The sequence below is a fragment of the Tamandua tetradactyla genome, chromosome 1 (assembly GCF_023851605.1).
Source record: "Tamandua tetradactyla isolate mTamTet1 chromosome 1, mTamTet1.pri, whole genome shotgun sequence".
NCBI lineage: Eukaryota > Metazoa > Chordata > Mammalia > Pilosa > Myrmecophagidae > Tamandua > Tamandua tetradactyla.
Genome location: NC_135327.1, coordinates 218,757,457 through 218,773,581, shown reverse-complemented (window position 1 = coordinate 218,773,581; position 16,125 = coordinate 218,757,457). Strand labels below are relative to the sequence as shown.

General features: G+C 35.3%; 1 protein-coding gene across 18 annotated transcripts in view; it reads left to right on the top strand.

The window, feature by feature from the left end:
- The window catches only part of CCDC7 (coiled-coil domain containing 7), a 394,574-nt gene that overhangs the window by 30,443 nt on the left and 348,006 nt on the right, over positions 1 to 16,125 (top strand). For 16 of the 18 annotated variants that reach the window (XR_013172290.1, XR_013172260.1, XR_013172281.1 and 13 more), the window contains exons 2-3: positions 7,804 to 8,133; positions 9,314 to 9,406. Coding sequence is in view for 2 of the 18 variants with exons in the window: in XM_077152126.1 (XP_077008241.1) it covers positions 7,855 to 8,133; positions 9,314 to 9,406 (372 nt within the window). In the remaining 16 variants the exon portion in view is untranslated. Of the gene's footprint in view, positions 1 to 6,917; positions 6,998 to 7,803; positions 8,134 to 9,313; positions 9,407 to 15,670; positions 15,701 to 16,125 lie in introns of those variants that run through there. The other 2 variants (XR_013172253.1, XR_013172287.1) reach the window with 2 other exon arrangements.

Sequence of the window (16,125 nt, the reverse complement as noted above, 5' to 3'; positions counted from 1 at the left end):
CCATAATTGTGTGGGTCAAATCTCCATATTTGAGATTGGGTGCTTCCACCCAGCAATATTTTTTTTAAACATTTTTAAACATTGTGAAATATTATGTATATAACAAAAAAGCAATAAATTTCCAAGTACAATTTAACAAGTAGTTATACAATAAATTTTAAAGTTTGTATGTAACAGTTCCACAATTTTTCATTTTTTCTTCTAGCTGCTCCAAGACACTGAAGAGCAAAAGAAATATCAATATATTGACTCAGCAGTCATATTCATTTGTTGAATCCTATCTTCTCTATTATACTATTCCTTCATTCTTTTTTATTTTTTTGTGTGAAAAATATCATATATACAAAAAAGCAATAAATTTCAGAGTACATTGCAATAATTAGTTTTAGAACAGATTTCAAAGTTTGGTATGTATTACAGTTCCACAATTTTAGGTTTTTATTTCTAGGTACTCTACGGTCCTGGAGACTAAAATAAATATCAGTATACTGATTCAGCACTCATATTTATTTGTTAAACCTGACTTTCTCTGTATAACTCCACCATCACTTTTGATCTTTCTCTCCCTCTTTAGAATGGCTATGGCCATTCTAACTTTTTCATGTTGAAAGGGGCTGTTAATAAAGTAGGATAAGGGGATGGAGCTAGCTGATGTTCTGGAAAGGCTGGCCCCTCTGCATTTCAGGACTTAACTGGTCCAGGGACCCATTTGGAGGTTGTAGGTTTCTGGAAAGTTACCCTAGTGCATGGAAACTTTATAGAATCTTATATAATGCCCTAGATAATCTTTAGTATGGTAGGAATAGTTTTGGTTGGGGGTTGGCAAGTTATGATAGTATCAATGTCTAACTGAAGCTTGTGTAAGAGTGATAGAGTATCCTCTTGACTCTATTTGAACTCTCTTAGCCACTGATACCTTTTTTGTTACACTTCTTTTCTTCATTTTGGTCAGGATGGCATTGTTGATCCCATGGAGCCAGGGCCAGACTCATTCCTGGGGATCATCTCCCATGCCACCAAGGAGACTTTTATCCCTGGATGTTATGTCCCTTGTAGGGGGGAGGTCAACATTTTCACTTTTTAAGTTGGGCTTAGAGAGAAGGAGGCCACATCTGAGCAACAAAAGAGGTCCTCTGGAGGTGACTCTTAAGCATACCTATAGTAGGCTAAGCTTCTCTGCTACATACATGAGCTTCACAAGAGCAAGACTTAAAATCAAGGGCTTGGCCTATTGATTTGGGTGCCCCTAATGTTTGACACAGTATCCAGGGGTTCCCCAGTGGTAAAGTTTAATAATTGCATATTGTTTCCCCCATACTTCAGGGGACTTTGCCAATACTTTTTGATTATCTGCTTAATATACTCTGGGATGTATCCAAGCATGATATTAAGCTATATAGGATTAAAGGCTCTCATTCTTATTCAGTTTCCCTGTGTTTGGATGGTTTAAATAATCTTTCCAGACAGGTTGAGTTAGATCGTGTGCTACTGAAAATTTAGGTTCTTTGGTGGGCCACAGCGGCTCAGTGGCAAGAGTTCTTGCCTGCCATGCCGGAGACCTGAGTTTGATTCCTGGTGCCTGCCCATGTAATAAAAATAAACAAATAAATAACTATTTAGGTTCTGGACAAAATAAATGTTTCTTCCTTTGGTCTCAAAGAGTAGGTGAAATTCTAAAATATAGGCAATGTCTTTCTTACCCCTTAATTCTGAATTACCTTAATCCTGACCTGATCGGCTTTGTCCTTATTTCTAAATACCAGGTTATACATACATAAAACAGTCCCTCAAAATCCAGGATTAAAAATTTCCACTCCAGACTAAATGTGACTGCTGTAAGAGCTTACATTCTAGGCCTCAGTTTTCCTATAGGTATTTTCTAAATGAGATTATACAATAATTGCTCTTTTGTTTCTGGCCTATTTTGCCTCACCAAATGTCCCACAAGTTCATACACTTTGCCACATGCCTCACAACTTTGTTCCTTTTTGTAGCAGCACAATGTTCAGTCATATATATATATATATATATATATACCATCATTCACCAATCTATATCTCAGTCAGTGCATCTTTCAGCCACCTCCATCTACTGGGACTCATATATATAATGTCTAAAGTCAACAGTCCATCAACATTCTCAATTTTAAATAATTTCATTGTTCCCAAGAGAAATATAGCCAATAAACACAGACCCACCAAATAGAAAATTCAGGCCTCCCCCTAACTCTTGTCCTTCCCCCCATTATGAACCCCAGGTATTATTGCAGTACTGTTCATGTTTTCTTGTTAAGCATAGCCCCTAGCATTCAATAACAGTTTCCCCCCATACCTCGAAATTATACACTCTTTGTACAAGATTCATGCCTTTGCGGTAGTTCATGAAGAATTTATTTATATGTGTAGTGTTAATCAGTGGGACACATGAGTCTATACAACCTCTTTCGATCATGTTCACTTTCAATATGGTGATATTACTTAGGCCTACTAGTGAATTGCCTTCACTTCTATCTATTCGCTTACAATTAAGTTCAACCTCATTAGCTAACTGTTCACCCATTTCAAACTTCTGTGTATCTCTAGGTCCTCTATATTCTATATTATAAGCCTCTGGTTTTACCTTTTCCATGGTTATAAAGTGGAATCATTCAGTATCAATCTTTCTGTATCTGGCTTATTTCATTCAGCGTTATGTCTTTGAGGCTCATCCATCTAGTGTTGTGGTCAGGATATCATTTCATCTTACTGCTGCATTATGTTCCATTTTATGTGTATACCACATTTTGGTAATCCACTCATCTGTTGATAGGCACTTGGACTGTTTCAATTTGTTGGTGATTGTGAATAGTGCTATGAACATCAGTGTGCAACTCTCTTTTTGTGTCACTGCTTTTAGCCCTTCTGGGTATATACCTAATAGTGGTAATGCCAGGTCATATGGCAACTCGATATTCAGGTTTCTGAGGAACCACCAGACTGTCTTCCATAGTGACTGTATGATACATTCTTACCAGCAGTGTATAAGTGTCCCACTTTCTCCAAATTCTCTCCAACATTTGTAGTTTTCTGTTTGATTAACAGCAGCCATTCTTATAGGTGTGAAGTCGTATCTCGTTGTAGTCTTGATCTGCATTTTCCTTATAGCCAATGAAAATGAGCATCTCTTCATGTGCTTTTTAGCCATCTGTGTTTGCTCTTTGGTGAAATGTTTATTCATATCTTTAGCCCACATTAAAATTGGGTTGCTTGTTCTTTTGTTGTTGAGTTGTATGATTTCTTTATGTATACAGGTTATCAATCCTTTATCCAATGTGTGATTTCCAAATATTTTCTCCCATTGAGTTGACTGCGTCTTCACCTTTTTGACAGTCTTTTCAGGTGCAAAAGCATTTGAGTTTGAGGAGTTCCCATTTATCTGTTTTTTCTTATGTTGCTTGTGCTTTGGGTATAAAGTTTAGGAATCTACCTCCTATTACTAGGTCTTGAAGATGTTTCTCTACATTTTCTTCTAGGAGCTTTATGGTACTAGTTCTTATATTTAGGTTTTTTATCCGCTTTGAGTTAATTTTTGTTTAGTGTGTAAAGTAAGGGTCCTCTTTCATCCTTTTGGCAATTGATATCCAGTTCTCTCATGCCCATTTACTGAAAAGACTATCTTGTCCTAATTCAGTGGATTTGGGGGCCTTGTCAAAGATCATTTAACCATCGTAGATTGAGATGGTCTATTTCTGCACTTTCGATTAGATTCCATTGGTCAATACTTCTATCTTTGTGCCAGTACCTTGCTATTTTGACCACTGTGACTTTATAATAAGTTTTAAAATCAGGAAGTGTTAATCCTCACACTTTGTTTTTCTTTTTAAAGATGCTTTTAGCTATTCGTGGTCTCTTTCCCTTCCAGATGAATTTGGTAGCTAGCTTTTCCAAGTTTTCAAAGTAGGTTGTTGGAATTTTGATTGGTACTACATTGAATCTGTAGATCAATTTGGGTAGAATTGACATCTTAACTATATTTAACCTTCTTGTCCATAAGCAGGGAATATTTTCCCACCTATTTAGATCTTCTTTGATTTCTTTTAGCAATGTTATGTAGTTCTCAGTGAACAAGTTCCTAGTTAAGTTCATTTCTGGATATTTGATTCTTTTAGTTGCTATTTTCAATAGATTTTTTTTCCTTAATTGACTCCTCAGGTCATTGTGTGTATATAGAAACATACTGATTTTTGCACATAAATTTTATATTCTGCCACCTTGGTAAATTTATTAGTTCAAGAACTTTGTTGTAGATTTGTCAGGATTTTCCAAGTATGGTATCATGTTTTCTGCAAATAGTGAAAGTTTTACTTCTTCCTTTCTAATTTGAATGCCTTTTATTTCTTTTATTTGGTATTAAAGTGATGTTAGCTTCATAAAATGAGTTAGTGTTCCTTTTTCGTAAATTTTTTGGAAAAGTTTGAGCAGGATTGGTGACAGTTCTTTTTGGAATGTTTGATAAAATTCCCCTGTGAAGCCATTTGGCCCTGGGCTTTTCTTTGTGGGAAGATTTTTGATGACTGATTGAATCTCTTTACTTGTGATTGGTTTGTTGAGATCTTCTGTTTCTTCTTGAGTCCGTGTAGCTTGTTTGTGTGCTTCCAGGAATCTGTCCATTTCTTCTAAGTTATCTAGTTTGTTGGCATATAGTTGTTCATAGTATCTTCTTAGGATTTTTTTTTTCCTTCAAGGTCTTTGGTAATGACCCCTCTCTCATTTCTGATTCTTTTTTTTTTTTTTTTGCATCCTCTCTGTTTTTTTTCTTTGTTAGCCTTGCTACTAGTCCATAGATTTTATTGATTTTCTTAAGCAACCAACTTTTGGTTTTATTGATCCTTTCTATTGTTCTTTTGTTCTTCCATTCATTTAACTATGTTTTAACCTTTTTATTTCTCTTCATCTATTTGCTTTGGGGTTGGTTTGCTGTTCTTTTTCAAGTTCCTCCAGGTGAGTGGTTAGGGCCTTGATTTTTGCTCTGTCTTCGTTTTTAGTACAGGCATTTAGGGCAATAAATTTCTCTCTCAGAACAGCCTTTGCACATACCATAGGTTCTGATATGTTGTATTCTCATTTTCATTCGTCTCCAGATATTTACCATTTTTTTCCTATAATTTCTTCTTTGATCCCCTGGTTGTTTAAGAGTATGTTATTTAATCTGCAAATATTTGTGAAAGTTCTTGTTCTTTGGTGGTTATTTATTTCCAGCTTCATTCCATTGTCATCAGAGAAAGTGCTTTGAATAATTTCAATGTTTTTAAATTTATGAAGACCTGTTTTGTGCCCAGCATATGATCTATCCTGGAAAATGTTCCATGAGTACTAAAGAAGAATACATATCCTGGTGTTTTGGTGTAATGACCTATATATGTCTGTTAGGTCTAACTCATTTATCAAATTGTTTAAGTTCTCTCTTTCCTTGCTGATCCTCTGTCTAGTTGTTCTATCTATAGAGGAGAGTGGTGTATTGAAATCTCCTACTATTATATTTGAAACTCCCTTTAGTTTTGCCAATGTTTGTCTCATGTGCTTTGGAGCTTCTTGATTGAGAGCATAAATATTTATGATTGTTATTTTTTCTTGGTGAATTGTCCCTTTTATTAATATATAGAGCTATTCTTTGTCTCTTATGATGTCTTTATATTTAAAGTCTATTTTGTCTACTATTAGTATAGCTACTTTTGCTTTCTTTTGGTTACAAGTGGCATGGAACATCTTTTTCATCCTTTCACTTTCAATCTATTTGTATCATTCTTTCTAAAAGGAGTCTCTTGTAAGAAGCATATAGCTGGATTATATTTCTTAATCCATTCTGCCAATCTGTATCTTTTAAGTGGTAAATTTAGTCCATTAACATAGAAAGTTATTACTGTAAAAGTGTTTCTTGAATCTATGACCTTATCCTTTGGATTTTATTTGTCATATCTATAAATTCATTTCTTTCTTTCCCTTTTTATCCTTTAGGTTACCCTCACTCATACTCTTCAATTCTGTGTCTTCCTCCAGACTTCCCTTTCCTACTTTTTTTTTTTTAACCAGCAGAACTCCCTTTAGTATTTCTTGTAGGGCTGGTCTGTTGTTGACAAATTCTTTCAGCATTTGTTTGTCTATGAAAAATTTTAATCTCTCCCTCAGTTTTGAAGGACAATTTGGCTAGGTACAGAATTCTTGGCTGGAAGTCTTTCTCTTTCAGTATCTTGAATATACCATACCACTGCCTTTTCAACTCCATAGTGCCAGTTTGGTAGTCCAAACTCAGTCTTATGTAGTTTCCCTTGTATGTAGTAGATTGTTTTTCTCTTGCTGCTTTAAGGATTTTCTGCTTCTCTTCAATATTTGACACTGATTAGTGTGTGTCTTTAGGGAGGCCTATTTGGATTTATTCTATTTGGAGTTCATTGGACTTCTTTGATTTCCATTTTATGTCCTTTATAAGGGGTGGGAAGATTTACCTCATTGTATCCTCAGCTAACCTTCCTAGCCCTTTACTCTTCTCTTCTCCTTCTGGGATACTGATGATTCTTATGTTTGTGCATTTTGTTTTGTCCATCATTTCCCTGAGATCCAATTCAGATTTTTCCATCTTTTTTTTTTTTTGCCATTTGCTCTTTTGTGTGTTCAAAATCAGTTGCCTGTCTTCTAGCTCACTTATTCTTTCTTCTGCCTCTTCAAATCTGCCGTTGTGCATCTCTAGTATATTTTTGATTACATCTACTGCATCTTTAATCTCTGTGTTAGCTGTTATTTTTCTATTTATCCTTTCAAATTCCTCTTTAGGCTCTTCTAGTGTCTTTTTGATCTCCTTTATGTCATTAGCTATCCCACTGATGTCATTTAGTATAGTTATATGAGCATCTTTGATCAGTTTTTCCAAAATCTGTGTCTCTTTCCCACCCAGCAATATTGAATGGAGATTAAAGAACTTGACCTTTCTGGGATACACAACAGGTTCAAACTGGCACACCAAGGTATGGGGGAATCGTAAGAATTACCTTCCTGACACCTAGGGTATTGTCCCAAGGTATGGGCAAATGATAAGATCAAAATTTTAAAGTTTTTTCTAAATATATCTACTTATTGCTTGTTCTGCTTTTTCCCCTCCCTCCCTTCCCCATTCTAAATTCCCCATACACAAGTCAACCTTCAGTCACCTCTAGGAGTTTCTCACAGTCCCCATGCCACATTTCATTGTTAGTATTTGCTATTAGGAGTGTTTCCCTTTCTATTTTGTGGTTTATAGCCAAACTGACTTGTGCTGAAATTCTAATTCCAGCACCTTTAGCTATATCACTCTTGAGTAGTCACTTAGCCTCTCTGACACTCAGTTAATTCACAAGTAATTGAATAATGATGTATATAAACTGCATATGTTAACTTAAAAATTATAGAGCTTTCACTAGTTTTAGTTTTTTTTTTTTTTGGTGGATGGGCCAGGATTTGAACTTGGGTCTCCCACATGGCAGGCAAGCATTTTACCACTGAACCAGCTACAGACCTATTATTTTTATTCTTGATTTAAATAACTTATGATGTAAATTAGGTACTCTGCTAAGTGCTTTCTATTTTTGTTTGTCCTGTTTAACTAATTGGAACTCAAAATAGCCAAACATGTTATTGTAGCTTCTAATAGTGCTTGATTTATGCTGAGAAAATTGCTAAATCATCAGAACAACAAAAATGAAATACAGTATGCAAATTGAATTCGATATAACTTTATTTTTGGTACATAATTAAAAGGTGTATTTTTTTAATTCTCTTAATGTTTTATTCACAGGAAGGAGTAAAATCTTTTCATCTGTAATTTCGATGCTAAATCAGTAACAAAATGAAGCCAGCAAAGCACCTGCCTTACACTAGTAACAAATTGACAAATGTTCCAGAATTAAATGATAAAAAAAGACAACTTAGGTCACCGATATCACCTAAACCAAAAGAAAAAAACAGTGCAAAATCAGTACGTGACAAAATTGAACCAATGGTCCTACGTTCTCCACCAATAGGAGAATCCATCGTAAGGTATGCTCTACCCATTCCATCGCGTAAGGCAAAAGAGTTAATATCAGAAGATGAAGTGATCAAGAAAATTATCAAACACCTGAAGATGGTAAGATGTTGGTCCCTATGTCAAGGTACCCCATGATCACCCCTAGTTTTGGTGATTCACTAGGAGGACTCAAAGGACTCAGCATATAGTCATGTGGCTGGCTAAGATTTATTACAGTGAAGGGATGTAAAGCAACAGCAGTAAAGGGAAAAGGCCCATGGGCTGAAATCTATAGAAAACCTGGTGTAAGCTTCCAAGCTTCCAAGAGTCCTCTCCCTTTAGAGTCATGTAGGATGCCTTTAATTCTTCCAGCTTTGAATTGTGACAACACGTGTGAAATGTTTCCTACCAGGGAAGCTCATTAGATATTCAATATCCCGGGCTTTTGTTAGGTGCTGTTCAAGTGTGTACCTAGCATGTTACCAAAATTCCGAACTCCCAGAAGGAAAGCAGGTATTGAATATAAACTACATTGTTTGTACAAATAGTTTAGGCACAGAAAACCACTCTTGCCAGTTAGCAAAAGATAGACACCCTTTCAAAATCCAAGTTCCCAGGTGCCAGCCAAAGGCTAACTTTGCAAGCAGGCCTTTCTAAAGATAGGCCTTTTTTAAACCTGATATATTCTATATTAATTAGAAACTTGAGCTTAGGAGTTGACAAAAATCCTTTCTTTGAATATTTTTCACAATGCACTAGGATTGAATTATAAATGCTCTGTATAACAAGTGAGAACAGTGAGGAAAAACACAAATATAAAAAGAATATAGTTTATCAAACTTCTCAAACACAAGTTCACTTAAAGCTTGAGGGATTAGTTTACAGAATTTCCAGGTAAAATTTATTCCTTTCGGGTCTCCATATCTCTATTTTCTCACTTTCATCAGAGGAAAAGATCAAATCAATCAGACTTAGAGGAAAGAACTTTGGTAATAAGTGGAGTTATGCTTCAACCATTTACAGATAGGCCTGCTCCCTTTTAGATATCTGTCAACATAGAAATGATAGTCATAAGACATCTCTGCATTGCTAGGGTACAGGGTTAAAGACTGTTATTTATAGCTGTTTCTTTACAGTTATGTAGATGGGGCATGGGAATGCAAAAGTTAAGTTTATGGTGTGGTAGTCACAAGTTTACTATTACAATGGTTCTGGTGTGGCTGTTTAAATATCTTTTTGTGTTTTATATTATTTATTTTAAGCTATAAAATTAGTTTAATTTGCTTTGTGTGTTTGATAGGCTGTTTCTGCTTTGGAAGAAACTTTTGAATTTGACATTATAAGTGGAAAAAAATTAGTTGAGAAGCCTGAAAATGCAGAAACATCTTTATTTGTAAGTATATGTACAGATAGTGCTGAAAAAAGCTAAGATATTCTTTTGGGGTCTATATGTGGTCTCAGAATGAATTCCCCAGCCATGAAAATGATCCTGTTAGGAACTTAAAAGTAGTTTATGAATGTTTCCATTCTTTGCCAACACCTGCCGTTAAGTTTAATTAAGGTATATCCATACCTTGAACCTCCGTTTTTAAAAATTTATTTTATTTACAAATACTCCATATATCCACCAAATATTTCAACCTGCTTTTAATGCTAATGACTTTTCTGTTTACTTTTTAAGCATGTGGTTGGCTATTGATTTGAAATGTATATTCTTTATCATGTTAAGAAAGTATTCTTCTATTCCTAGTTAGCTAAATAAAAACAACAAAACAATAAAAGAGGTTATTGAGTTTTTAACCCATGCCTTTTTTGTGGCTATTGAAGTATAACTCTTGAGGTGATTATATGGTTTCTCTCATTTAACTGACTAATGAGATGAATTCTTTTAGTGTATTTCTTCATATTCAACAAAACTTTAATATACATTTACACAGAAAATTATTCTTTTATTATATAGTTAGTTTCACACTAACAAGATAAAGTTTTATTTTTCTTTCACCTAATAAGTTGAAGTGGGAAGTCCAGTGTTGTTTCAGTTGCTCAAGAATGTGAGGGCAATTCTCTTGATACAACCCCCATGACTCATCATAAGATGGCTGTAGCCAACCAGGTATCTTGTCTGTGTTTTAGACAAGAGTAAGGAGGAAGGGCAGAGGGGTGGAAAAGCTGAGTCCGAATTCTTTTTCTAAACCCAGAATTACTTTATTTTACAGAAATGAAAAAACATTTTGATGATATGATAGATGTTGTATTAGTTAAGGTTCTCTAGAGAAACAGAATCAACAGGGAACACTTGCAAATATAAAATTTATGAAAGTGTCTCATGTGACCGTAGGAACGCAGAGTCCAAAATCCACAGGGTAGGCTGCAAAGCCGAGATGGCCTGGATGAACTCCACAGGAGAGGCTCACCAGTCAAAGCAGGAATGGAACCTGTCTCCTTTGAGTCCTCCTTAAAAGGCTTCCCATGATTACATTTAGCATTACTAATTGCAGAAGACACTCCCCTTTGGCTGATTACAAATGGAATCAGCTGTGGATGTAGCTGATGTGATCATGACCTAATCCTATGAAATGTCCTCATTGCAACAGACAGGGCAGCACTTGCCCAATCAGATAAACAGGTACCACAACTTGGCCAAGTTGACACCTGTCCCTAACCATGACAGATGTATACTTCTTTATGTCCCTCACTTGAATCAAGATCTAGTATATTTTCATCACCTCAGACAAATTCCTTTGCCCTTTTTCAGTCAATCCATACATGCTCTTTATACTGCAAGGCAGCCACTGTTTTGATATCTATTACGACAGATTACTTTTACCTTTCTTTAAACTTTATATAAATGGATACCTTTCTTTAAACTTTATATAAATGGAATTATATAGTATGTTCCATTTTGTGTGTGGCATGAAGATATTTTCCTATATTGTCTTTTAGAAACTTTATAGTTTTAGCTTTTATGTATAGTTCTTTGCTCCATCTCAACTTAATTTTTATGTGTGGTATGAATAGATGTCATGGATTTTTTCCATATGCTTATCTGTTTGTTCAGCACAGTTATTTGATAAGGGGTTCTTTTTTCAATTAAATTGCTTTGATGCCTTTGTCAAAAATCAAAATGAAAAATGTCTTAAGTGTAGATATATTACTGGAGTTTTAATTCTATTACATTGATTTATTTGATTTTTTCTTATGCTTATTGGCTTGTACCTTGTCTTGATTATTTCAGCTTTGTAGTAAATCTTGAAATCAGGTAGAGTAGATCCTCCAACACTATTGTTCTTTGCCAAAATTATATTGGCTCTTCTAGATCCTTTGTATTCAATTTCTATAAATAAGCCCACTAGGATTTTTACTGGGATTGCATTGACTCTATAGAACAATTTTAGGAGACTTGATATGTTAACACTTTTGAGTCCTCTGATCCGTGAACATAGTGTATATCCCTATTTATTTAGTTCTTTGATTTCTCCCGACAGTGGTTTGTACATTTTGTTCTATCGGTTTTACATGTATTTTGTTAACTTTTTCTCTAAGTATTTCATGCTATTGTTTTATTATGCTATTATTAATGGAATTATTTTTTATTTGCATATTCTGTTTTTTGCTAGTATGTAGACATACAATTTATTTTTGTATGTAAGCTTATATCCTGCAAACTTGGTAAATTCATGTAATAGTTCTAGTAGTTTATAGATTATTTAGGATTTTCTATATATACCATCATATTATTTTTGAATAAAGACAGTTTTGCTTCTTCATTTGCAACCTTTATGAATTTTATTTATTTTTACTGCCTTTTAGCACTGCCTAGAACTTCTGGTACAATGTTAAATAGAATGGGTGAGAGTAGTCATCCTGTTTTGTTCCCAAATTTTGGGCAAAGGCATTCCCTAGTTCACCATTAAGTATAAATGTTAGTTATAAGGTTTTTTGGTAGATCTCTTTTAAGATTGAGGAAGTTCTTTTCTGTTAACTGCTGAAAATCTTATGCTGAAAATATTTTATTTTTAAATCATGAATAGGCATTGAATATCAAATAATTTTGTTCAATTCATAAGATTCTGTTGATGTGGTGAGTTACATTGAGTGATGTTTAGTTGTTATACCACTCTTGCATTTTTTGGGAAAAAGCCTATTTGATCATAATATACTGTCCTTTTTATATGTTTTTGGCTTCTATTTGCTAATATTTTGTTAAGGATTTTTAGGTCAAACTTCAGGAGGAATATTGATCTGTGGTTTTCTATTCTTGCACTGTTTTTGTCAGGTTTTGATATCAGGATTACTGTATCCTGGCCTTATAAAACAAATTGAGAATCTACCTCCTCTCTTCAATTATATAAGATTGGTATTTTATCTCCCTTAAATGTTTGGTAGAATTTCTGAGTGAAGTCCTCTGGTTTTGGCATTTTATTTGGAGAAAGATTTTTTTTTTAGGTTGATATTTTTATTTTTTCTTTCAATACTTTAAGCATCTTACTTCACTCTCTTCTTGCTTGCTTGCATGGTTTCTAAAGAGAAGTGCGATGTCATTCTTATCCTTGTTCTTCTATAGATAAAGTGAATTTTTCCCTCTGGAAGACAAAGATTTTCTCTGTCTTTAATTTTCCACAAGTGGAATCTGATATGACTAAAAGTTGATTTTTGTTTGGTATTTATCCTGATTGATGTTCTCTGAGCTTCCTGTATCTGTGGATTGATACCTGTCAATAATTTAGCAGACATTATTACCTCAAATATTTCTTCTGTTTCTTTCTCTCTGTTTTCTTCTTCTGATGTTCCCATTACACATATGTTATATCTTTTGTAATTGTCCAACAGTTCTTGGATATTCTGTTCCTTTGTTGTTGTTGTTGTTCAGGCTTTTTTTTTTTTTTTCTCTTTGCTTTTAAGTTTGGGAAGTTTCTATCTTCAAACTCACTGATTCTTTCCTCAGCTGTGTTCAGTCTACAGATAAGACCATCAAAGGCAGTCTTCATTTCTGTAACAGTGCTTTTGCTTTCTAGCATTTACTTTGGTCTTTTCTTAGAGTTTCCATCTCTCTGCTTACATTACCCAACAGTTCTTATATATTGTCCACTTTTTCCATTAGAACCACTAACACAGTAATCATAGTTATTTTAAATTCTTGGTCTGATAATTACAAAATCTTGTCCATATCAACTCCGGTTCTGATGCTTGCCCAGTCTCTTCAGACTGTGGTTTTCACCTTTTAATATGTCTTATAATTTTTTTGTGTGGAAAGTGGGAAAAAGGAACTGAGGTGAAAAGACCTTTAGTGCTAGATTTTACATTTATTTGGCTAGGGTTAGGTGGTGCTTACTGTTTGCTATAGCTGTAAGTGTCAGAAGCTAAAATTTCCCCTGGTGCCCTTGTTTTTTTCCTCTCCTGTTGTCTTAGTTCTTAACTAGGGTCAGAGTCTTGCAGTTCTTTCAGCTGAAATTCTTGTTCTTTTACAGGAGCACTACCGACAGGATAATAAAATGTGGGGGGAGGGGAAGTGTTCTATATTCCTATGGTTAGGTATAGTGAGCCTGTGCTCCTGTGGTCTTTACAAGTGCTTCTCAGCTTTTTTTTCTCCCCTACCCTTTAGGTGAGACAGGAAGATGGAGAGGGCTGGGGTTGGGTATTTCTTTTCCCCAATATCAAAGACTAGAAGGGGCAGGAACTAATTTTTCCCTTCCTCCAAGCCAAAGGCTAGAGTAGACTGGAATTGGGAATTTTTCTTCCCTCAAGTATTTTTTAAAGGCAGTGTTTTATAAAGAATAGAATGCTCTGGGCATATTTCAAAAGGGTTGCTTTTCCCTTCTCCCTACCAGAAGCATGAGGGGATGTCTCTCAGATATTCACCCTGAGAATCTGGTGGGTCTCCTGGACTTAAAACTCGTTAAAGTTTGGTTCCTCCCCTGTACCTACCCCAAAGATTGGGTCTTCATAGTTGTAACTCTTAAGATAGTACACAGTGAGCCTGTGGCAATTATCTATAACAATTTATATGTTTTTTCCAGTACTGGCTCCAGTAGTGGACTCCCAGTAGGTTATAATTCTCACTATCTACCTCTGTCTCCAGTTTTCAAGGTAGCAGTTTGCCCTGTAACCTCAATTCTCTGATGGATCTAAGAACAGCTGTTGATTTTCAGTTCATTCAGTTTTCTTCTTTATATTCTTGTGTTTTTATTACACTTTCCATGTTTGTTAGTATTATATGGAGATACAGTGGATTTTTCTGTGTTGATTTTATATCCTCAAACTTAATGTATTTTTTCATTGTAGGAGTTTTTTGTAGATTGCTTTGGTTTTTCTGTGTAGCAATCATATTGTCTGCATATAGGGATAGTTTTATTTCTTCTTGCCCATTCTGAATGTCTTTTATTTCCTTTTCTTAATTTGCTGTGCTGGCAAGGGTTTCTGGTATGATGTTGAATAGGAGTGGCAAGAACATACATCTTTGTTTAATTCCAGGTACTACTGCTGGGCAAGGGTAGAAATTCATTTCCCTTTGTCCCTCAAGGCCACTGTGGTGGGGAAGAGGAGGACCAACTTTCTTCTTCTGCCCAGCTAGCATATCTGGGATGATGGTGCCGTTTTTTCCTTGGTCTTTGACAGGTATTGTCAAAAAAGATTTTTTGCTATACTGCAGTACCCCCCTTTCAAAGTCCTTTGGCTAGAGGAAACAGATTTCCCTTAGGGCATTTTTTTGTCTGTGGTTGTTGGCAGTTTCAGGTTGCAGACTTTTCCAGTGCTCCATGCCGTATATATCTAGGCAAACAAACAAAACCCCAAGAAACTCATAATGTGTGTTTTTCAAGTCTCATGATCTCTAGGCCTTCTTTTTTCACTTTTCCCAATTTTTATGACAACAGTAGAAAATTGTAAGTGCTCCACTCCCTTTCAAGAAATTCTGTGCTGAGATTTATGGAGCAATATGGAGCTTACATTGTTGACTAGCATTAGCTCAGGGGTATGTGTCTAGGTAGATGGGTTTGAAATCTACCTAGTATTTGGAAATTCTAATAGCTTGATTGTTGTGCAGGGGAATCAGAAGTTTCTGCATGCTGTGGTATGAAAACGCAGTGATTCCAAGGGTGGCAGAGAAGTGGTATCTGAATGAGAAGGCCACAGAGTACAATGTTTTTGAAATTAGACACAAATGGATTTTGGTAGTAGGTATTTCTTCAAAGGCATGAAAAGCCAGATGACACCAGCTATTCCATAGTGGGTGCAAATTGGCACAGATGCCCAGAGATCCTACTCAAGTCCAACCCCTCTGTATAAAGAAGGCCAGGAAAGATCCGGAAGACAATATGTAAATCTGAAGCCCTGTCCCCAACACTGAACCCCTCCAAACAACATGAAGGCATTTGAGCCATCTGGAGTGGGAGAATGTGGGTGGAGAATGAACGAACAAGACCTGAAAGATCAAACATTTGATTAAAAGAGACTCAATTATTCAACAGAAATTAATTTTAAACTGGAAGAGGCTGAGATTTCAGTCACTCAGTCCTTGTCACTATTAGTTGGAATGCGGTTCTAGAAAAAAGTTTAGTTACTGTTTTAAAGGTCAGTTTTTATACACGACTTGTCATATGTACATTTTCAGACCTTCTATATGAGCTTAGTGGGTTCAAGAAAAAGAAGACGACCACTGTGGCTGGAGCATAGTGAGTGAGCTGGAGTGGTATGTGATGCTTGATCATGCAATGGTCTTGTAGGTCATTGTAAGAACTTTATGTGAAGTCTAATGGGAGGCCTTTGGATAAATTTTAAACAAGTGATTTATATTATAAAAGGATTATTTTGTTGGACTGTGGCAAGGCAGGAGTAGGAGCAGAGAAACTAGAAGACTACTGCACTTGTCTCTGCAAACAATAGTAATGAAGTAGTCAAGATAGGTAGCAGTGGAAATGGAGAGAAGTAGTACATTTAGAATATATGTAGAGGTAGAAATGGTGTTAATTGGTACATGACATTTCATAACTGTCTATCTTCTTGGAGAATTGTACCCCTCTCAGAGGAAAATAAAATAGGATTAGAGAATATCCTGACTTTCCAATTGGATATAATGGAAACTTTTTATATCTTAAGACAGTTATGTAATTCAGT